The following is a 24,957-nucleotide window of genomic DNA, read 5'->3' as shown; positions in this document are numbered from 1 at the left end:
CCTAATAAACTCTTGTATGGATATTTTGACATTTCGTCAATCTCAGCTTGAGTAGTAGGACAATTTAACTTTGAATAAACACATCCTTTACTAATAGGTAAAGAAGAAATAGGGATTTTAAAATTACTAAATCTTTCATAAACTACACGAATGTATTCAGTTTGATGTAAATTTAAGCCAGTTCCTTCATTTTCAAATTCTACACCTAGTAGCTTTTTAGTTTTACCTAAAATTTTAATTTCAACATGTTTTTGAAGTAAATTCAAAGCATCTTTAATATCCCTGTCCTTCTAACTGAATAACACAATGTCATCAACATATAAGAGTAAAATCACATTATCAGTATAATAAACGCAATTACATGATAAAAATTTATGAAAACCAATTTTAAGCAATCGAATTTGCAGCTTCCAAAAAAAAAAAATTTGAAAATTACTGAAAAATATCGAAATGTACACCATCCAACTGTACATGTACTTTTGGCAGCAGTACAACTCCGCCTTTTTACAGATGCATGTACACTCTTTATCATTTCCTAGTCTTATCCAAAAATATTTTCACTAGGTCTGCACAGGAAAGGGACTGGGCCCATAACCCGTGTTGGGGAGAATTTCTAATCTAATAATATCTCCCCAATGTTTCTTTGATACTAGCAGAGTGAGTTCGGAAATAAGACTTAACAAACTATTTCTAACTTTCATGAAGTTTATTTAAACAATAATGTAAATAGTTAAAAACACGCTGTAAATGATAAAAAAAAATACTAACAACATAATCTCTCTACATGCTACTTTTGCATGAGATAAGTAACACTGCAATGCAAACTGCATGATTATTGACTGAAAACTCCGATGAAGTAAATCCATTGGGAAATAAGCTAATTCCAGCTCATCATTTCTAATAAAGGGCGAGCGGCACGAACAAGCAAGTTCGAATACCGATCGAGCGACTGCCTACAACGACGAGAGATGATCAAAGAGAGAGAACATAAGCCCCGAGCAGTTTAAATATCCCCCCGGGTCATTAGCATATCCGAGTCACGTGAACGGACACATCACTGCTATCGTTAAGCACACGTGCCATCAGATTCCATCTAGAAGCATCTATGACGTCATCCACAACGGAGTTCCCGCCAAGGGTGAATGAAAGTGAAACAAACATTCGGTCAATTCGACCAATGTGAATGAGTGCTGATAAGAATCTTTTACCCCAGTCATGCAGAATGATTAGTAATACATAAGTAAGGAAAAACATTATTTTACTCTTGGTGTTGTGAGGTGATGAGATAGGATTATTTACTGTTGTTATTAACAGGCATTTATGTCTAACAGTTTTTCGTACATTGCGCTCATTATTGCGAGTGCGGCGTTTCTTCCATAAAATACGGTATATCTGATATTTTCAATTAGCACAAACTGAAGTCTTCAAAATAGTAAATGCAACCCCAAATCTTTCTTTATTTTCTTATTTTCTTATATCATTATTACAATATGTAGACTTAAAATTAAGGTTTCTTTAATTACATATATATAACATTTCATTTTACATTTTTATGAATTTTAATGTAGTTAATTTAGCATTAGCTGTTTTACTTGTTTTTCTTCCGTTAGCTACTTGTACACAGTTGTATAATTCAGAAATGAAACTTATGCATTAGTTCGTGCGTAGTCATAAGACATTTTCTTTTTTCCTGACCAATGTTTAATATTTAATTAGGCACTTTTAATATGAATTCAAGTTATTACACCGTTAACAATTTTATGAACATAAAATAAAAAGGAATATTATATTACTTAGTTACATTAATAATGCATTAATACATCATAAAAATATAGTACATCATGATATTTTATTTTTAAAATATATATCGATGAACCCTGCATCTACCCCATATTTTGTTGTTACAAAAAGAGAGAACTTTTGGAGTTTTTTTTTCTCTTTTTTTTGTTACACTCAAATTTGGATGCAGGGAGTTCAAAAGAAAAATGTTTTCCTTTTTGCACAAGTATAATGTTAGTGTATCGTTGTTATGCACTACTTTGCTCGAAAAAGTTCCTTTTTTTTCTTGAAGCTTACAGGAATTTGTTTTTGATCTTTTGATTGTTCCAACAAAGCATATGCTTTTCTTCTTCAAGTTTTGTGCTAAATTGAGAGAGCAAAAGAAATTGCCTGTAGTAACATTCCTTCCACTATTGTTTTTTTTTTTTTTTAAATTACGCCCACCATCGTTCTTTCAAACATAAGACGTCTTGCTGTCCAGTATAACAATGAAGTGGCTTCAAAGGGTGTTAGGGCCTGGAAGTCATCACAATTATGAATATCATGAAAAGAGGAGCAACTATAAAGATGCTCCCCTGTCATTGGAGAAGTCCCCTCACAGAGCACACAGAGAGGTGAATCTGCCAGGTTGATTTTATGTAAATAAGCCTGTAGATAGTCATGTCCAGTAATGGTTCAGAAAGAGGCAACTCCCAGGGCTCTGGGAAGAAGAGAAAGGCGCGTACGCTGTTCATCATCCAGAGGGCAAGCCCAGGGCTTTCCATCAGCTTTGTTCCTCAGGGCAGAGACTGTAGCATGTTGAATTTTGCTTGCGAGAAGTCCCTTAGCGTTTCTAAGTGGAACGGGACGCAGCCTCTTTAGCCAAGATGTCCGCTCGTTCATTTCCATAGATGCCACAATGGCCTGGGATCCACTGGAAGACAACCTCTCTTCCGGAACGCAAAAGAGAGTCAATAGATTTTTTAGACTCAAGCTCAAGTTCTGAAGGATATAGATTGCAATCAGTAATGGTCTGAATCGCAGCCTGAGAATCAACAAAGAGAACAATATTTTGTTCAGCTGGTTTTCCAATAGATCTGATGGCCATGAAAATTGTGTTCATTTCTCCATCGAAGTTATCCGCCCAAGTGTCAAGAGGCTCCTGAAGACTAAAATGTTTGGAGTAGGCACCTTCCACTATTGTAAAATGGTTCCATAAGTGTGTAAACTCCACCAGTTTCTCAGGGCACACAGAGTCAGATAAAAATGTAAAGTATCTGCGCACACAACTCAAAACTATCTGCAAGCTTATAATAGTTCATGACGGAAAAAAAAATTCCGATTTCAAAAATATTAAACAATTTTAATCATAAGAAATAAGTAATTTTGTAAAAGTTATATTGGCTGAAACAACATTGTAAAAGAAGATTGCAAACATATGATTTGGAGTTACAAGGAACTTATATTTCAATGCTCATAAAATGAGTAAAGAGATTCAAACACATAAGCGTAGTGTTTCCCCCATACCAAAAATGTGACAGGGCACTTACAGACAAAAGGGTACTTTTAAGAAAACATTTGGTAATAGAAAAGGCTGTTTTTTGTCACAATATGCATACAAAGTTCTAGTCTTTTTCCATACTTATTATTTTTTTCCATAATTAATACTGCGTTTTTAAAAAAATTTAATAAAAATTGTTTTATCTCTTGTTTAAAATGAGCCATTACCAACATGATGCAAAACTTCATAAAATACAGATTTAAAATCAAAAACATTGTGATATTCAAGGCCAGGCTTTTATGAATCTTGACCATTCTAAAAAAAAAAGTTTGCTTTTCTTATGTTGAATTTTAAGTAATGATTTGTTAAAACTTCTAAAGGCAAAGACAGTTCATTGAAAAATCTAAAAAAGGGGGGGGGGGAAGGAATATTAACTTAAGAGGGACAGGGAGGCAACAAACCATGAATCCGTAAAAGCAAGGGGAGAACTTTTCTTCATTAATTTATCAACACTTTTTGATATTAGCCACTGTTTTATATTATGGCCTCATCGCACAAAATGCCACTGGGCACTTTTCCCTTGCTTTGAAAAGTATTTAGATAACAATTCTGAAGTGATACCATCACATTTAGTTGGTAATGGCCCATTTATAGCGATCATCATTTCATGATGAGCTGCTTCATCACTAATAGGTCTTCTTTTGTTGTTCCTATGCTCATAAGAGGAGGTTAGCGATTCACAAACAGACTCAACTGAAAATAGCAGCAACACACATGGAATGTAAAATTAATTCAATATTTTTATGCAGTGATTTATCACTGCGAAGAAATTTCTTAATAATTTCTATACGGCTAAGATTTTTGAACTCTTTTTCTGGTAGAGGTTTAACAAAGTCCAATAAACTTGTGAGGAAAGTCCTGTACTGGCATTGCAGTTCATTCATAGGAATATCTTTTAGTTCTTGCACAATTTTTACAGCACAAGTCGTAAATTTCTCAATATGAGCTGCAGCAGTCAATGGTGCTCCTTTAAATATTAGTCTTGCTGCCAGTAACTTGAGGTCTGTAATGTTTCTAATGTGGTTTATTGAAACCACATCATTGGCAGTAAAAACTTGGTCACTAAAATTTGCTGCCATTAACAATGAGAAATTTTGAAGTTCCTTCTCAACATTTGATTTCGTAGTGGACATGTCATTCTTTGCTTTTTTATGTTGATTACGAGTAAAACTGGCGGAATCTTCAGGCTCTGGGAGGAACAGTGATACCCCTTGATATTCCCCTAGATGCTCAATCAACTTTTGATCTTGATGGTAATAGGGCTATAAACAATTAATCTGATTATCTGTGTTTTCCGATGTAGTGCTATCTTGATTTGATTTACTTAAACAAGAGCAGGTGACTTCATTTGCTGTAGAAGCCATTTCTTTCAAATGATTTACCTTTGTTACAAAACTGTCATATCTTTCATGTGGAAGTATATCTATGTTTTGTAGGACATCTATGATGGTACTAAATTGATCATACAGATCGCATAAGCCAGACAGTCTCAAGCAGAACTTCACATTCATAATCTTATTAATATGAGAGTTTACATCTGTTATTTTCTGTCTTTGGGTAGAATTTCCATGAAATGATTCCTGTTGCTTTTCTTCCAAAACAAACAATTCCTCCATAATCAGTTCGAAAATTTTCATAGAGTTTTTTTCACAGAATTAGCAAATCTGGTTGCACTATAAAAGCATGGATTTTTAAACTTGTTCAACAGCTCTGCCATGGTATCCTTTAAGTTTTCAAAATCTTTACCCCAATTGAAAGCAGAAAATATTGTACCAATAGTTTAGGTTATCGTAACAACCCAATCGCATTTTTCATTTTTTCGCATATGATCATCGACAAGGCCCGCTTTATGCATTGGATCCCAGTCATAAAAAAACTCTTTCTGCTTTTCTTCATTTGCATTGGATGTAAAATGTTCACTTAAGTAATTTGGCACTCCTAAATTAAAATATTGACCATCAAAAGAGCCATCAATGTATTGCTCACTTGAAATATCCCAATTAGAAATTTCTGAAATTATGCTATCTGCTACAGCTTTCCCTGTGTGAGCTTTTATGACTGGATGACTTGATATATGGCATGTATTAGAGAATCAGAATCAGGGACAACAGTCATTGCCATAATGAAATGTCTAGTTCAATGTTTCCATGTGGCTTTATCTGCAATTATTTTCACTGGGTGTTGGAATCCGGTTTGTGTTAATCTTTCATTCAAGAATGTTTTTAGACGACTTGCAATTGCTTCAGATACAAAGGGTAAAAACTTCTTCACAAATGCTTCTGAATGATTTATGTCCCCTAAATCACATCCATTGCTTATACTAATTGCAATTTCATCTTCAAAATCTTGGTATGGACGACCTTTAAAGTATAATTTGTAGGCAATACGTCCCACTCTTAATCCAACTTCTCTATCTCTCTTTTGATACTGTTGTTTCTTTTTCTCCATCTCCTCTCTCAATTCCAAATTCTGCAAATGCACATCACTTTGTAAATGATTTTTTAAATGTTTCTTTAGAAAACGGAATTTTGCAGGTAAAGTAGAATTTAATGAAAATTCTGTCCCCCCACTCTGGGTCATACACAAAAATAGCTGGATGTGAATTCAACCCACTTCTTTCAGGCATGGGATTCTCTTCTGGTATGCATATTCGGCATATTAAGCAGCAAGTTGATGGATCATATTCAAATTCATCAAATATATTAGTAATGTCTGTGATGGAACGGCAAGATTGAAATAAAAAATTCTCCATAGCAGCAGAATTTTCTTTACATTCTTTGTCAGAATTCTCAAATTCTCTTTTATCACCTTTTAAAGAAGCAATTTCATTTTCTAAGTTTTTTACATGTTTCAAAATTTCTTCCACTTTACTATCTACAGAATATGCATTTTCTTCTCTTATTTCTGACAATTGCTGCTGCTCAGAAATATTTTCATTGCTATCATTAGTAGACAAAATTGAATCATCTTCAGATGGAGCTTCGATAATGGGAACTGGAACTTCTGGGATTCTTGTAATTTGCTCAGCATCATCTAAGGAACTGCAATGGATACTTTTATTTGAGGTACTATTTGTATTAATAAAGGCAGATATGGATGTTTGTCCTACACTTCTATGATCAGTTGTACTCTCAGTTTTGTTTGCATGCTTACGTTGAATATGCAAAGCATAATTTCGCTCCCGCAATTCTTCGCTGCAAAATCGACATTTAACTTTTCGCGTTAAGCTTGGGCAGCTGCGTTTCATCTTTCTTAAAGAGCAGAATTCATATATCACACTTATTATGAAAATCCAATGTCATACCAATAATCGCTTTTGCTCTACATACATTAACTTTGTAAAAGAAAGTTGTTACTCAGATCTTCCAATTCAAAGCTTCTCTGCCCGCATTAACAGAAATGGTTCCTGTTAATTATTTGGCTGAACTGATAGCAAGCACCTAGGTACCTGCTGTGGCTCAACTGCAAAAAACGGAAATCAAATCTTCACTGCAGACCATAGGATTGTGATGCCTATTCTTTTCTCAGGCAGTAAATTCAAGAAATTACTAAGTAAATAAAACGCGGGTGAATGAGTGACTTTGACTAATTGTGAGAAATATTAAAAACACAAGTAAGCTAAATATTAACTAAATAAATACTGCACTGAATATTGGAAGGTCCCAATTCAGCATTCAATAATATCAAAATTTTTGAGTTACAACAAAATATTGCAATTTGAGTATCATTTTTTAAAAATTGCTTGTATTATCATACGATTCGATTTTCGGAGGTAATTTTTTCTTGACTGGAATAGACTACGCGTGACACATCTTACTACATAGTTAAAATATTACTAGTTAAGTAGCGCTAAAAACAGAGTAGATATTTCGCCATTTCACTTTGCCCTGCTATTTCACTTCTCTCCACATTCCCCTACTAAATTGGCTTGAAATGTTAAACATATTTTACCTCCACATCAAAAGTGTGTTAGTGTGTAATATTTATGCATTAAAAAGTAGTTTAATTAACCTTAAGGGATCCTAAAAAACATTTGAAAATAAATTTATGAAAACTTTGTTATGAAAAATAACATTGGTGAAGGTGAGCGCTTTTCAATTTCCGGGGCCCCCTCTAAACATGATTTTAGTATTTCTGAACGGTTTTCTTCCACACATTTTCTCACAAGACAAAGTTTAACTTCCTTTTCGACTTCTTTGCGAATCTAGTGATTATGTGGTCGATGTTTACATCAATATCTCTGTGGATATTTAAGAGAGAAAGTCTCACAAGGCGTTCCTCACACATTGAGGCTCTTAACCAGGTTTTTAAACGCCACAATGTCGAGAAGGTTCACTCACTTGTAGCAATACTAGCTGGCAATGTAGCTATGAGTCGAAGAAGGCAATTTATTCCAGGATACATGTCCTTGTCACATTCTTTGATAAGTTTTATGATACATGGAGGGAAATTTTTAACTGGATTTTGATTCTTTTCCTGTGTCCACTTCGTGACCCACAGCTGATATTCAACTTCCAGCAATGAAGTATTAACTGGCAAAAGTCCTTTATAAAAATCCCCCACTCTGTGTAAAACTTCGTTATTAGTACCTGCTAGCAGAGTTTGCGGCAAAAATGCTTTAAGATTGAAAATATCCATGATGTCTGAGGAGAAGCGGTCTTCAAGCTCAGAAATTACATTGTCTAGTAAGGAAATGTAAATTACTTTTCGAAAATATTCTTCTGGGCTATTTGCTGGCACATTTATTCGCTGCGTTTGACCAGACACTATTCTAGGCTTCTTAATTTCAGTGTCCATTTTCAAACAGTGGCAGATCTAGCCGATTGTTTTGGGAGGGGCTATCCGAAATTTTTTAACAAACTCCCCAGGACCGAATTTAGCTCCATGCCACCCCTAGGCAAATTTGAAATCTGCCGCCCCCTCTCCCCCTAAAAGAAGCAAAATATCCTTGACTCAAAAAAACGTAAAAAAGTGTTCCCCAGATTCAAACTATCAGACTTATGAAGAAATGATGGTGTTTCACATTCTGAGGCGCCCCGATAAAATGAACACAGTGATCTCCCACAAAATTTTTTATTCGGTAAATTTTGCAGGACGATCCGGCAAATACCATGACTGAAAAACATTTGACTTTCATAAGATGTATGAAAGTAATCATTATTAAATTACAAGAAAAAATTGTCTCTGTGGAAAATAACAGAATGCCAATATTTTACTTTCAAGAATAACAATTTAATTCAAAAAATGTGTATTATAATAGCAAATTTGCCGCCGCTGAAAAGTTTGCCACCCTAGGCAACTGCCTACTCTGCCTATTGGGAAATTGGGGCCTGATAATTCCCCAGAAATTTTATTGAAATGAAGTTTTAAAAACTCCATTTTCGGGGTATCGAAACATTAGGTGAGGAGGTGGATTTAGGATTCTCCCTCGAAAAAATGTTTAAAAATTTAAATTTCCGAGTAATTTTTGAAAATTAGGAAACTAAAAACGCATTTTGTCTATTTTTGATGATGTACGGAGAAAGATCAGGTTTCGGGCGCTGGCCCCAAAATACTTTTTGAAAAAAAAAAAAGCTTAGAAACCAAGATATTCTGTCATTATACATTGAGAAGTTACAAGAGGAGGGGTGCTCTTCTAGCTCTTCAGCTGTCCAGTCTAAAAATGCACCTTTAGGTAATGTTTGCTTACATTAAAAGAAATGTAAAAATGCTTAGAATCCTTCCCTCCTGGAAATATTTTGCCTTTGAGGCTCTAAAAATTCGATTTTTTACTATATTTATACATATTTTAGAAAGGGATGGAAGATTCGTGAGCTCCTCCAAAAAACCTCCTTTCAAATCTATCATCACGATATAAACTAGGGAGGGAGGTGGTCCTATCAAAAATCGTTTGTAATTGAAGGCCCAAAAAAATTCATTTAAGTTGCTTTTGAGCAAATTAAGTGATAAGGGCTGGATAAGCTAGTTTCCGTTGACATTTTTTCCAAATAAAAGACTTAAAATGTATTTTTTTGCTACATATCAAGGCATTTGTGAAAGGGCATGGGAAAAGGGGTTTCTCCCCTTGGTTTCGAAATTAAATCCATAAAAACGAAAATTTAGGCTCTCTTTGGTCTTGTGAAACAGTAGGTATACTCTGAGAACTGCAGCATTTAGATCGTCCAAGTGTCTGTAGTTGGAATCAAGAAATAATGTAAAAGATGGAGGAAAATTTTGGAAAAAAAGTTTTGTTTTGAAGATAGGGACATAATTTATCTCCCAATTAAGGTCCATACTTCTTTTCCAGTAAAATACATGTGTTAAAATTTGTTGTCTTCACATCATATTTTTTTCTTTTTTTTCCTTAAAAAAAATTCCTACAATCACAAGGCTTTGGGAGGGGCCGTGGCCCCCATGGCCCCCCTCTAGATCCGCCCCTGGTTTCAAAGCAGCTTCTGCAAAAAGTTGACAGAAAATAGACGAAGCATTCTCTCTTGTTTTGCAGTATGCTAAATCCGAACCGCGGATAATCCTACCACCGATAAGCGGGAGTATACTGTATTTGTCAGGTTTTTTAAAGAATAAACCCTTTAAAAATTTAAACGCAAAAATAAAAAAAAATTCGTATTGGCGGCTGAGAAGAATTGACATAATAAACCACACTGTAGCTTATGTTTGGTAAAAAAGTGATTGAGTGTTCTTGAAAGAATGAAAGATGTTAATTTGAGAATCTACTTATGTGGTTCCTGGAATATCAATTGCAAACTTGATATTGGCGAGGACAGAAAAACCTGCCCATTACTGGTTAACTGCCCATAACTAGTCATTTACCTTGCACCCCCTTAAATATCGCAAAGGCCCCCCAAAAGCAAGAGCCCCAGAAAAAGGGAAAAATACCCCTGCAAACAACCCGCCTGAAAACTTTATTGCCTCCTCCCCCCAAGTGGTCAGCCCTCTTTAAAACAATTATGTATGCCTATCGAAATGTCGTAAATATGACTTTTTTCACAACACAAAATTTTGGACTTACACGAAGAGAGTTGGAACATATCCCGCATGTAATATATATTTGTATATATTTTCGAAATAACAGTAACAGATTTTTTTTTTTGACTTGAACAAATCAAAATAAGCACAAACGCAACGAACCCCTTGATGAAGCCCCAGGGTGCTTTGGGATTATTGTTCAACTTTTTATTATTCAACTTTTCTGTAGCTAATATTACATATATATATACATACTTGAAGGATGAGTAACGACATTTTAATTCAAAAGGAAAGCACATTAATGAGGAACAAAAGAGTTCTTGCTTAAGTACATTCAGAATGCAGCAGCCCCCCCCCCCCTTCAGAACTCTCGGAAGTAAACACAGTCAAAATAATGATATAAGAATTGTAAACCAGACAAGAGCTCTGGAAAATATACAGAACAATGAATAAATAAATTTAAAGGGAAAAAAAAGTAAAAATGTATTAGAAAAAAATAGATTTAACTGTGTCAAATCTTTTTTTTTCTTGCGCACGCTGGAGGGGGGGGGGGTCCGCGAAGTTCGTAATTTTTCCAGGGGGTGCACGGAGGTCTTAAGTTTGGGAACCTCTGATCTAACTTATTACAAACAATACACTTGCATCGTTTTGTCCTCAGTCTATCATTCTAACTACGTGTTTATAACTTTTGAGCTGGATGGTAATTACATTTTAACGTATTTCCCCTGAAAAGACATATACAATGGCTACCCTTCACTAAAATTTTTACATGTGTTAAAACAAAAGTTCACTTAATACAGCGGTTCCCCCATCTTTTTCAGGCTAATGCCTATAAAGTGAATAATATATTAACAATTAGTCCTCAAGACACTTAAATATGAAAACAAATTTGCTATAGCATTTTTTTTCTTTTAAATTGGGGTTTCAGGAGTGGGGGGGGGGGGCAACTCCCCCCCCCCCTTAATTTTCCCGACTTTGAAAAATTTATGTATAGGGCATGGCTTTTGCTGTTTTTCGATACAATATGCATCCTCCCCTTTGCCTTCCCCCTGGAAAAATTCAGAATGTCGGGTCAGTAAATATGAAAACTTCTAATATAATATTGAATTCACTTAATATAATATTTTATAATGACATACATTTTGACAAAGCAGTATTTCAATTATTTAGAAAAAAAAAAGTTTACAAATCTTTACCTTTCCATCAGAAGGTGTTGAGACTCTTGATGGCTGCATGCTTGGTTCTTGCTATCATCGACAATTTAAATAAGTGAAGTCTCACGCAAAAAGAAAAGTTACTATCCCATGATCCGTGAGCACATTACGACTAGACAACTAGACGCCTTTTTGTGCAAATGCGTTGATTTACTCCTAAATGAAAGCTTTTGAAATCCTTCCAAGGAAATGCCTCTTTTACTCCCTCCGCCAGACCACAATCCCCAATTCTTTCTATTCATGGGTTTATGCTTTAGCATTCTTTTTACTTTAAAAGAGACTGTCAATTGCTCAGATTAAGTACACATCATTCCTCTACCATCAGTCCCATCCATTGGAAACTGACAAAGTGCGGCAGAAGCTTTAATAAAACTTAAAAGGAAATAGACAGAATCACCTATTCAACCCCTCTATTGTAAACTCTGTAGACCACATAGTGACAGTTTTGTTACTCCAGGGGATGATATCAAAAAATTCGGCCGTTTACCATGTGACTTGTTAACTTAATAGCCTCACTCGCTAACAACAGCTGTATTTCTTGGAATCCGACCTGTTTGTTCTCAGGAGCTTGTATTGCCTGGTTTCACTCTTTTGTGTTAAAACCTGTAGTTTACAATGTGGTGGAAACAAACCGTAATCTAAGATTTTTTAGATTCTCTTATCTTTTTTCTTTCAAACGGAAACTAACCACATTTCGCCAAAATTGTCGAAGAGTGTCCATTTTAATGAGAGTAAAAATCCTTTTTACAAGAAAAGTTGTATCCGTGACCGAGTTTGAGAGTCTCCACTTTAATAAAGTGAAATTTAATGTTTTAATCGTAGAAAATGGAGGAAATAAAAAAAAAACTGTCCGAAATGAGGGGTGTACGTTAAACGAGTCTTCACTGTTTTACGCACACTTAAAGAAATTTATTTTCCACAAAACAACTCTTTTTGCGAATATTAATTGTTTATGTGCAAATATAGATGTAACCGCAATAGAGGTTTAGCAATGTGATCTGTTCAAGCAAGATATTCCTCTTTTAAAAAAATAATTAAAAAAAAATCCAAGAAGTAATTCCAGGTTTTTAAAGAAAAACCTATTTGCCTGAATTTGTTTATAAATATCCAACAAAAATTACTTTAACCCCTGCCCCACCCCCCCTCTTTACTTTTTTTTTAAAGCAAAGCCTCTACATTGTTTCATTTCTTAGAGGTAGCAGGTATTTTGTGTTGAGATATGCATTGCAGTCTATATATAACTGCAATATGCTGCTTTCAAACTGCTTAAAGCCAGAGCTCTCAGCATAAAAATCTTTTTAATTTAAATACAAAAACGCTTCCCCCACCCCCTATTTTTGCTCTTGGTTATAACTTAAATTTGTACACAAATTGGGTGATCCTCAATTTCTCCTTCGAAAAAAAATCTGTAACTGGAAGATTAAAAAGGATCTGGTGGGTAATGTTTGGTTTGGTTAAGTGGGGTGGGGTCATGACCCTCATGATCCCCCCTCCTCTTGAACTCACTCTTTTCCCCTCCGTAAATTTTGTGCTTGGATATAATTAAATTTTTTATACAAACTGGGTGATCCTCAGTTTCTCCTTCGAAAAAATCTGTAACTAGAAGAATAAAAAGGATCTGGTGGGTAATGTTTGGTCTGGTTAAGGAGAGTAGGCTCATGATCCCTATGACCCCCCCTTGGATCCACACTCCCCCCCCCCCTTAATTTTGCACTTGGATACAATTTAAATTTGTACACAAATTGGGTGATCCTCAATTTCTCCTTCGAAAAAAAAATCTGTAACTGGAAGATTAAAAAGGATCTGGTGGGTAATGTTTGGTTTGGTTAAGGGGGGTGGGGTCATGACCCTCATGATCCCCCCTCCTCTTGAACTCACTCTTTTCCCCTCCGTAAATTTTGCGCTTGGATATAATTAAATTTTTTATACAAACTGGGTGATCCTCAGTTTCTCCTTCAAAAAAATCTGTAACTAGAAGAATAAAAAGGATCTGGTGGGTAATGTTTGGTTTGGTTAAGGAGAGTAGGCTCATGATCCCTATGACCCCCCCTTGGATCCACACTTCCCCCTCCCCCCCCCTTAATTTTGCACTTGGATACAATTTAAATTTGTTCATAAAGTGGTGATCCTCAATTTCTCTTTCGAAAAAATGTGTAACTGGAAGATTAAAAAGGCTGTGTTGGGCCATGTTTGATCTAGCTGGGGGGGGGGGGGGGGTGTCATGACCCCATGACCTCCCCCTTGACCCACACTTGCCACCCCCCCATAATTTTGTGATTGGATATAATTTAAATTTGTTCACAAACTGGGTGGTCCTCAATTTCTCCTTCGAAAAATTCAGTAACAGGAAGATTTAAAAGGCCCTGTTGTGTAATGTTTGGTCTGGCTAAGAGAGGGCATCATGACCCCCATGACCCCCCCCCCCCTGGATCCGCGCTTGTATTGGTCTTGCTTCACCAGTTGAAAAAATTAGCCTTTTTCAGTGACTGGACGACTAGAGCGAGGTGCGTCTTTGATATAAAAAGAATGGAATTGAGTAAACCCCTCCTGAGTCTGGTGTTTTCTCACAGCATTTTCACTGCACAGTTTACCAATTTTTTGGTACCGTAAACCGGGGCTACTTTGCACCATTTTTGTAGTGATTATTTAATTGCTCACATTAAATTATAAAAATTCTATAACATGATTTTAGGAAATAGTTTTATTATATTCTTAGATAATTAAGGAATAGTTCCATGTTCATAAAAACCTGTTTCCTCTTTATTTTATATTTTTAATAATTTTTTAAAAGTGGTGCAAAGTAGACCATAGGGGCGGGTTACTTTGCACCACCTAAAATATTGCAATATCTGAGGCAGGAATATTAACCTGGTGCAAACTAATCTCATTCAAATTAACTGTGGCATTTTCTAGAACCATGAGAAACTGACCGAACTTGATTTTTTTTAATAATACCAGTGAAAAAAAATTGAAATACAAACATGTTCAACTAATTGCATTTAATATGTAGAAAACAAAATTTGACATTAACAAAATTTGCTGTCATTTTGAGACAAAACTAGAATAAAATTATGTTTGTGATATGTAGGTACGAACAGAAATGTCAAATGGCTGTAATAGAAAAATAAAATACTATTTACAAATAGTATCCTTAACCATCAGTCAACTCTGGGACTGAAAACACACCTCTTTTGCTAAACATTTTGGGGGGATTTATACCTCCAACTATTTCTTCCTGTTCATAATAAAGGACATCTTTTTTAACAGGCCACTTCCAGTTATTTAAGGACTTCATCATTACACTCACAAACGCTCCATTCTCGTCAAAACTTTCAATTGCACCTGGATAATATTGTTTTTTTTTCACTACAACTACAAATGAATCAGTCTGTTTTTTTATTGGTTTCAGCTGATGTTCGGATGGTGTCATTTTCGCCTGTGTGCATCTATTTATTTCTTCCCTCTTCTTTTTTCTAAAATGTTCACAGTCGTCATCGTCTGTACTGCTGTCATTTAGAAGAGGTTCATCATCATCAAAGTAGCTCTCATCACTACTGTCACATGTTTTACGACTCTTCCTCTTACTTGATGATTCAACACGTTTTGTTTGTTTACTGGTACCAGGCTGTGGTTCTTTTTCCATTGATAGATTTGGTTGCATTTTAAGAGATTCATCATGAGATATACTTTTTCCTGCTGGTACATCAATTTTTTTCTTCTTCGTAAGTCTCGGCTTTACAGAGCATGCATCTCTTGTCAATTTTAAAGCCTCTAAGAAAGCTGAGCTAACAGCTGAAGGCTCAACTTGTTTGTTACCTATTCTTTCTAGCAAAGGCTGTACGTCGCATGGATAAATTCCGCATTTCCGGAAGCCACTTTCCAGATTTTGTTTAAAGTGAGGCTGTAGAACCTCCAGGACACGCTTCAGTAGTGGAGGGAAATGCTGTTTTGGTAGAACTGAACAGCTCATGCCCTCAGGAGTTCCTTTCCAATCCCTTAGGACTTTTCTCCAGATTATTTTCATAGGACGGAAAAACGCAACATCCAGAGGTTGCGTCAGGTGGGTACTATTAGGCGGCAAGCAGATGAAATGGATGTCCTCCTCTTTACACTTCTGAAAAATGCTCATGTTGAGGTGAGTGGACAAATTGTCAGCAATGAGAACTGTTTTCCCTGGCAATTTCTTCAGCTTATGTAACATGAGGCTTTCAAACCACTCATTGAATGCGACTCCGTCAAACCAGCCTGATATGGTGCTTTGGTAACGGCAATTTTTCAGACCTCCTTCTATACAGGTATTCCACAGTTGAGAGGATTTGTACACCACAAACTGCGGTAAGACTTCTCCAGCAGCATTACCACACATCATCAACGAAGTACTAGACTTAGAAAAATTGCACACTTTTTCTGGATATTTAGTCCCACGGCGACATATGACTCTACTCTTTCCAGGGTCATCGGTTAGATTGGTTTCATCCAGATTCCATATATTCTCCGCAGGCACGTCTTTCACAACATCCTTCAAATTAGTGATATAATCTCGCAAAGCGGCCTCGTCCACAGCGGCTCTGCTGCGTTTAATGTTTGAGGCAAAACGTTCCTTCACTCTGGGGGTAACGTGACAAAAAAGATTTTATCCAGTCTTTTCCTGGAACATTGTTTTTAAATTGTCTCACTATTCTATCAATTTTACTTAAATAAGTCTTTATAATAAAACAAAGATCTTGCTGCGTTAATGGAAAACCGAAGTCACTCATGGCTTGAATATAAGACACAAAAGATTCCTCTTCCTCTCTAGAAAATGCTGGCTGCTTACCAGGCGCGTTAACATGTTGTAGTTTTAGCTTATAATTAAAAGTTCGCCTCGGTATTTTAAAATGTGATGCAGCTTTGCGTTGAAAGAAGGTTCCATTTCGTATCGACTGCAGACACTTTTCAAGCGTTTCTTTCGCATAGTCTGCGTAATTGCGGGCTCCAAGTTTCCGCTTATAATTTCGGAGCATACTGAAACACTAAAAAATGATTAACAAAAGGCAAAAATAAAAATTTAAACAATAATATGATTATTAAAAGGAAACAGTGGCGTAGCCATGAAAACTTTCGTGAGGGGCTTTTAGTAGAAACCTTAGCTACAGATTCTAAATTACATTACCAACTACACATAAAATTATTAAAATTTTTATTCTAAAATGGCTCTTTTGACAATTTAAAGTAGTAACATTGAATTTTGCGTCATATAAACAGAAAACAGTTTAGGTTACTTTGTACTGAATCTCAAATATTAAAAATAATAATAATAAATAAATTAGCATTTTTACTTTCCTTATGTTACCATATTAATTTAGTTTTAAATGATTAATTACGATTTTTGTAACTACTAATCATTTAAATAATTTGTTATTCATAATTTATGTTAATTACTAATTCAAGGTAAAAGGAAACAAAAATGAATTTTTTAAATATTGGAGTGTTACTTTGCACCACTTCTAAGCTGGTGCAAAATAGCCCCCCTTTTACTCTAAAACTAACTTAAAAAACATTATCAATCATAAAGCGTTATATATTTAGTTAAACAAGATTAAAACTTTATGATTTGAAAGATAATAGGATTCGATGAATAAATAGATATCTCTTACCTTTCACAAAAATCTATTTCTTGGTGAAAAATACAACTTTTTCTGGTGAAAATTTCGAGCAAAAATCAAGCAGATCACGAACGGTTCGAAAGCACAATTGAAAATGGCTGTTAAAGCTGTAACGATCATTAATGTCATGACAGAGAGTGACATTTATTGGACAACACCGAAAATAAAATAATTTATTCACCAGTTTATCTGCCAGATGGACTAACGTCTTTTTCCAACGTTGGTGCAAAGTTACCCATCTAGATGCAAAGTAGCCCCGGTTTACGGTAAATGTTTTGCAGTGTTTTTTTCATAGTAAAAAAGCATTGCATATTGTATTCTCCAAATATTTCACTCATTTTCAAATCTTTAAGACTTTGTTCTGATGGTTTCGGATTTCTAAGGTTACACTGTACATGCATTTTGATTATTATTATTATGTGTTTTTAGTTGCTGCGCAAAGTTTTTTTTGCTGCTTAAAGTATTTATTTTTTATGTTAAAAATGTGTGTTCAGTGTTAAAATTATGCATACATTTTAGAATGAAAATGGACCCTGTCCCCTTATAGCTATTATCAATGTTCTCATCATGAAGGGCCGAGTCAACTTGCCAGCATTGGTAGACATTGTGACAACAGAAAAGCTTATGGAATATCTTGGAGATTGCATTTTAGATAGTATACCAAAAGTAAGTTTTTATATTATAAAATTAATAGGGCTTTAGAATAATTTAGAATCTAAATTTTTGACCTTTAGATAGTAATTTGAAATTTTTGTTGTATTTTTGTTAGCATTCATGTACAGTGAAATACGTTTAACACGAAAAGGCTTAACATACAAAATTGGTTAACAGGAAATGATACAGTGATCCCGACACTATACTCTGCAATTTAATAAAAAAACTTTTAACACTTAATTATTTTAACATGAAATTTTTTCGTTCCCTTCAGTTTCGTGTTTTTAACGTTTTCCACTGTAGATATTGTGCAGCAACTAAATTTTTCCTATGAATTTTTTGACTACTGCTCACCAAATGAGTTTGTTTCATGTTTTGGTTTCGTTTTGAACCACTTTGAAGGTTTTGGAGCTATGCTCGCCACAGCACCTGAACAAAACGACCATAATAACATCTCTAAAGTACTCTAGCAGAGAAGGCTGTTTTCAGACCGCAGGTAATCCTTTCAGATGTTTCCGTATCTCTCCCAGTGCCTCCAGCTCTAGTGTGGTATAATGTCTAAAGGAAAACATATTTTTCCAGGTTAAATATGAGTTTATTTACATAGTTTTACAGGACAAAATTCAATTTGATAACTTTCTCTAGCTGGATGTTATCAGTTAATGGGCCACTGACGTGACTCTCGGCCAGAAAGTTTATCTACCTAACTATCTAGGAATTTATATTCCGTCGGATACGACGTTTCCTTCGTAGTTTTTTTAACTGAGTCATACAAGTACGATTTCCAAATCCACAACTGCTCAGGTAGGTTGAATATTGATTTGGCTAACCCCTAGGAAAAAGGAAAAGGACTGTTATTCTATGTTGTTGTGAAAAAGTAAATTGTTAGTTTTTAATTATTCACTTCCGATATGGACGAGTATTCACAGATGGGGAAAATAAAATTAGAATTTGGTGTAGAATTTTCTCAATGAAGTTCCTGTTGCTTATCCTATCTCAATGAAGTTCTGTTATTATCATTCTAGAAGTGCTCTAATTAAAATTCTGACCACATTTTTGCTTGTGGTTATTTTAATAAAGTATGTTCTGTAAAATATCTTAATCATGTTGTTTCTATATATATATATATTTCTTTAATGTAATTTCAGAATATTCCTGAAGGTACGCAGCTAAATTATGAACAAAATATGCATGATGCTATGGCTGTTTTGCCCAAACTTCAAACCGGTTTGGATGTCAATGTAAAATTTACAGGGTAAAATAATGTGCTTTATTACTTTTGTGGTTTCATGGAGTAAAAAATTAATTTGTTTTGTTATTTGTTTATGTATTGCTTGAAGCATACAATAGGACTAAAATTTTTTAAAAAGAAAGTTGGTTATTAAGAATTTAATTTTTTATTCAGATCAAAGCTTTTTTTTTTTTTTTTTTTTTTGTGTGTGTGAGTAAATATGTGAACAATCTATAAAATTTCATGATATTAGGCTGTTTGTTGTAATTTAATCATAAAACGGATTTTTAGATGTTGTAGATTCTTCATATTTTCTTGAAGGTAGATGCAAAGCTCATGATTTCTTAAAATTAATTTTTTAAGCTAAAATGTCACATCTTTCACTAAATGGGAGCCAAAAAGTTCTCCACTAGTACAGTAAAATTAGACCAAAATCCCAAACTTTCAAAAAAAAAAAAAATGTTTAAACCTATTGTAAATTATTTCTTACTCTACCAGCAAGAGGGGGTAAAAAGTCTCAGCATTTTGTGCGTCGGATTTGGGGAAAAAGGGGGGGGGGGCAAAGTAATCCTCTTTTTTAATACCCTACAATTTGCATTCTAAAATCAATGATTGCAGTGAAGTTCACGAAAAAATTTCACTGACTTTCAACTTTTCCAAAGTACAAAATGTCGTACAATGATGTAGTAATGCAGAGTTGCCAACCTCTCTGCTTCAACTTACTGGTACAACTTACTGGTGGGTACCCAACGGTCAGTTGAGCATACTGGCCGGTCACCTGAGCTGACCCAACGTTCAGTACAGCTTACTGGTGGGTATCCAGTGGTCGGTACAGCTTACTGGTGTTTACCCAACGGTCAGTTTATCTTACGGCTGGTCACCTGAGCTGACCCAATGGTCAGTACAGCTTACGGGTGCATACTCAACGGTCAGTTGAGCTGAGTGGTGGGTACCCAACAGTCAGTTGCACTTACTGGCTGGTACCCCAATGATCAGTTGAGCTTACTGAGCTGACCCAACGGTCAGTACAACTTACTGGTGGGTACCCAACGGTCAATTCAGCTTACTGAGCTGAAATTGTGCTTGGAAAGGCTCCCAGACTTGCTCGCTTAAGGAAAATTTTCAAATATTGTGAGTAAAAAAGCATTTTAAAGTGTATGAGGTTAGAAATTAATGAACCTAAAAATGTAAAATTTTAGCCACTTTCGTATTAACTTTAATTTCTATGTGCTAATGGAGGTACCATAGTACCCCTGGTGACCCCTATGCGCACGCCTATGCTTATTGTGATACCATTGATGAATGATATCACCTGTTAACTGTAATACTTCTTACAGAGTTAGTGAAAGAACTAACATTTCATCTACTTTCTGTGAATAACTAATGAAGACACTTCTTAAAAATAACTAAAATTTATTAACACGTGAGAAAAAGTAAATATAATTGTATAAACATAACTGAAGCCAAAGGTAAAAAAATTAATTAAATATGACTAGCAAGTTAGTTAAGCTTATCCTAATACGGCTCGCTAATCTATTACCACGATCAGCCAAGCATCATCGGCAATCCGCCGAGCAATACGAGCTCCACCCTAGCTACCTTTTACAGGACAGACATCACCGAACGAGTCTTAAAAAAGAGAGCGAATCTCAACTCCGTTCGCTGTTAAATAGTCTGTCCTCATCATTATTCACATCAATGCCCTCACGTCCACGCAACCAATGAGGATGCACCAAGTGGCAGAGACGCCTCCCTGCTAAGCCAATGGCGGGAGTCTGTTACGTCACGCGTCCGATCCGATCACTCACTTCCGATTCACTCGGATCGTTGGTCCGAGCGACCATCGGTTGATTATCGTGAAGTTCAGTTACCTGGGCAAAAGTAAGTGTAGAGATGTTTGTAGAAATTCTATTTCTAACATATTGGTCCACAGGACAAGTTATTTCTTTGATGCCACAATACTGATTTTGTCATTTGCAACACTAGACTTAGCTACTTCTAATCAGAATTCTATATTTCAAATCATGTTGCTTTCAATTTTGTATTTTTGATAAGTACATTTTGCTAAATTAAAGCATTTGATATATGACGCAGTGAGAAACAAAGGCATGCAAGTGGACTATTTTAAATTTCGAATAAAACGCGTTCGAAGATCAGATCCTAAGTTTTTGTTCATTGAATTTTTTTTTTTAATCATGCTGTACTTCTGCACCTACCAGGGCTATAAGTACAGTCTCTTGCCCGAAGACAGAGGAGAGGTTCACCTACCATTTGTACTGGTTATCCCCAAATTTTTGATTTTGCCACTTGTATCCCTTTGCTTCTCACTACCTCATATGATTGTTACTTCGGAAATAAGATTTTTTATTATTAGTATTATTTTATGAGAAAAAATAGCTAATCATCAATTATTCAAGTTTTTATTTTTTTGGGTACATGAAACATTTCTTCTTTTTCCTCTAGAATCAGTGATTTTGAATATACTCCTGAATGCATAATTTTTGACCTTCTGAGGATACCTTTATATCATGGCTGGCTGATAGACCCCCAGTTGTTAGAAGTAGTAACTGCTGTGGGAACATGTAGTTACAATCAAATAGTAGAGAAAATTATCAATGCTAAATCTTCAATGAATCCAGAAAAACTTGCCGAAGGTTAGTGAATCTTATTTACACTTCTTTCTGATATATTTGCAAAAGCTGAATTTTCTTTATGTAGTTTGCACATTGTTTATTGAAAGTCCTTGTGCAGACTTGTAACCTTTTCAGAATCGGTTCAGTCATTTTTTAAGACAATTTTATACGTTTATCAAGAGCCAACTGAGCCAAAGCGTGCAGCACTTGCAGTAAAATTAGCTCTTCTTTTTTATTATTATTATTTTAGTGTTATATTATTTAGTAACCATCTTGTAGGAGTTAAATGATTTTAAAAAAAAATCTTGCTCTTTTAACATTATTTTTGCTCAATTAATTAATATGGTTTAGTAATTTTGCTAATGAAAAATACGTTGATGTCAATATTAGTCTTAAACCATGTTACTGGAGTTATAGCGCTGATCTAAGCAGAATTTAGAATGATTTTCTCTTTCTGCTTATAGCATTGGTTGCTGAAAACTTTTTGGAAAAGACTGCTTCTCAACTGACATACCATGGGTTGTATGAGTTGACTTCCCGCCTGAAAGATGATGAGTTGTGTGTTTTATTCAGGAACAATCACTTTAGTTCTCTCATTAAACACAAGGTAAAGTATTTAACTTAGAAACTAATTATAATTAATCTTGCTCCTGCAGTCATTCTAACACCAAGACTGTAACATAAAATTAAGCATAAAATAAAACATTTCGAAATGTAAAATAAAAGTGCCCTAATTTCGGGTAGATAAGCCGCCCTATGGTATATGCCGCATCTGTCAATTTATTAACTAAAACAAAAGTTCATCAGCTAAGCCACCTCATTGTATACGCTGTAGGAGAGCCAATCAAAACATGCCGCCCGTGACGATCATCTAGTCTGTCACTCTGTTCTACATTTTTAGTACTGATCATTTATGATAGTTTATACTATTGACTTTCCAAAAAAGAACTCTGCCAAATTCTAAAATCAATGTATTCTATAAACTTTTTTTTAATTAAAATTTTTTTTTAAATTAAAACATAAGAGGGAACAAAAATCGGGTGATAAAAAATGAAGGCATAAAGATTCTTAAAATTAACCAAAATAATCACTTTAAAATCACAAAATATTTGCATTTCATCAAAACCTTCAAAATCAGATTCTTCATCAGAGTGAAAGTAAATTGTCATCCAATTCGCACACACTTTTGCCACAGTCACTTTCTTCAGCCACGCTAAGTTCACGTTCTATTTCATATTTTACAAAGACCGAAATAATGGTTGAAGCACGACCAGCTTGCCATGCATCATTCGCTCACATGGTAACATTCTTGTTGAAGCGTTTCGCATGCCTGGGATGCAGTGACAGAGTGAATGCCGTTTCACATCCACTCCTCCCATTTTTTTTACCACATTTGAACAGTCTATTTACGGTCACATCCAGTGGTTGAAGTATTTTTGTAAGGCCTCTTGGAATGACCGACAGTTCTGAATTCATTCTTTTAACTTCAGATTTCGCTGCCTGAACTAGCTGTGACTGCATTGAGCAAAAACGACTGCAAAAAATCTTTATGGGCCTTTAGGTTTGCTTTTTTTTTTCTTTTTGTTTTCAAATTAAAAAACAAAAAATTTCTTTTGAGCAAAAGAGTAATTCTCAAAGTTGGATAAATTGATTTGCTATCCTTATAAGACCTGAAATAATTTTATACTTAAATAGTGCTGCATTTTATTTTAACTGGTCACTGATCCCAATGAACCTGGAAAAAATAATAAAAGAAATTGAATACCACCCAGTGTTGGTGGGTACCTGCATGATCGTGCTGGTTTGGCTTTCTTTGAGTAAGTAGTTTGAAAAAGCACCTGCATGAATGTATTAGTTGGACTTTTTCTGTGAACACTTCCCTTGTAAATAAGAGAAGAAAACTAAAGAACTCACAATTTTCATTCATCTTTATTTACAAAGTGTCTCAACATTTTTATTCTTATTTTATTTACAAAGTGACTTATTTGCAGTGAGAATCTTCAAAACAGGTTTCATTTTTTGATAGACATAAATAAATGTTGCATTTTTCACAATGAGTTTTCGAACAACTTGCACAGTTATTTGCTTCTACACTTGCATGGCCTTTAGATGTCATCACAAAATGGGAAGTGATTGTATCCATCATATCATTTTTCCTCATAAGGAATTCTGGCAGGCGGATTGTAATACTTTGATCTTTTGATTGGAGGAGGTTGGCTTTGATCAGATTCATCCTTATTCAAAACCTTTCTATTGCTTGAGGTTGTTACAGCAAATGCTTTTGCTATATCCAACTTAAAGAACAGCACATCCTTCCTTTTTTTAGTTGTTACACAATTTCCCATCGCATACCTACTGTGCTCAAACCAAGAATTTCTAACAGCCAAGTCAATAAAATGCAGAATTACTTCCCATGTCTTTCTTGTTTTAAACCAAGTTTGATGGCATTCCATTTGCAATCCTCGTGCATTGGTTGTACTTTTTAATAACAGATGGGTATTGAACCTCAATATACTGGCGCTCCTTCTTCGACCAGCGTTTAAATTTTTCCTCTGGTTCAATTCTTCAACAGTTTGATGCCATCATAACTCTTGTTTTCCTTCCATTCAAGAATCACAATTTTTTTGTCCCGGAAACATGCTCAGTGTTTTTCTTGCGATCCTCTTTATCCATACTGGTCAGTTTTAGGCCATTGACAAGATTAGGAACTATAGTGCCACTAATCTCATTTAGTTTTCCAACAGAGAATATAACAAAATAAATGGAACGTTTTTGGGTAAGGTTTGAACCAAACTCAATATGACTGATGGTCCAAATCCGAGTTCTGTATCGCCTAAATTGATTTCCCTTGGTAAATTTCGAAATCCAGAACTAGACCTAAAGAAGTGCATAGCATGAAATTTTTCAAGCCTGCAGATTTAGGCTCATTTTTGACATACTGCTTCTAGTTCAACGACCAGTAAATGGAATCATTTGCTTGTCCCATGATTCTGAGGCAAATTAAGGCGCACCTTTTGGAAGGAATCAACAAGTTGAACCTGCTATAATTTGTTTTCAATCGCGTTGAGTGGGGGATTGTTTACATCAACAACGTGAAAGGAATTTCATAGAGATAAAAATCTGTCTTGCAATAGATCAACCACTGGAACACACTTGTGCTGTGTTTGCAGTGCATCCTTAATTGAGGAAAGGATATACATCCCATGATTAAGTTAGTAAGCAAAACTGGCTCATTTGATAGCTAATACAAGAAAAAATATCAGCAATTCACAGATTCACACCACATTTTTTTTTT

The 24,957-nt window shown here is 35.0% G+C and overlaps 1 protein-coding gene across 1 annotated transcript in view; it reads left to right on the top strand.

Moving 5' to 3' along the window:
• LOC129229417 (ubiquitin carboxyl-terminal hydrolase MINDY-2-like) overlaps positions 1 to 24,957 on the top strand; it is a 111,501-nt gene that overhangs the window by 71,869 nt on the left and 14,675 nt on the right. The window contains exons 3-6 of the mRNA XM_054863719.1: positions 17,664 to 17,810; positions 18,947 to 19,053; positions 21,493 to 21,683; positions 22,127 to 22,269. Coding sequence (XP_054719694.1) covers positions 17,664 to 17,810; positions 18,947 to 19,053; positions 21,493 to 21,683; positions 22,127 to 22,269 — 588 coding nt within the window. The remainder of the gene's footprint in view (positions 1 to 17,663; positions 17,811 to 18,946; positions 19,054 to 21,492; positions 21,684 to 22,126; positions 22,270 to 24,957) is intronic.

The sequence above is a fragment of the Uloborus diversus genome, chromosome 9, assembly GCF_026930045.1.
Source record: "Uloborus diversus isolate 005 chromosome 9, Udiv.v.3.1, whole genome shotgun sequence".
Lineage (NCBI taxonomy): Eukaryota > Metazoa > Arthropoda > Arachnida > Araneae > Uloboridae > Uloborus > Uloborus diversus.
Note: the sequence above shows the minus strand (reverse complement) of the source record. Positions and strands in the feature narration are given on the sequence as shown.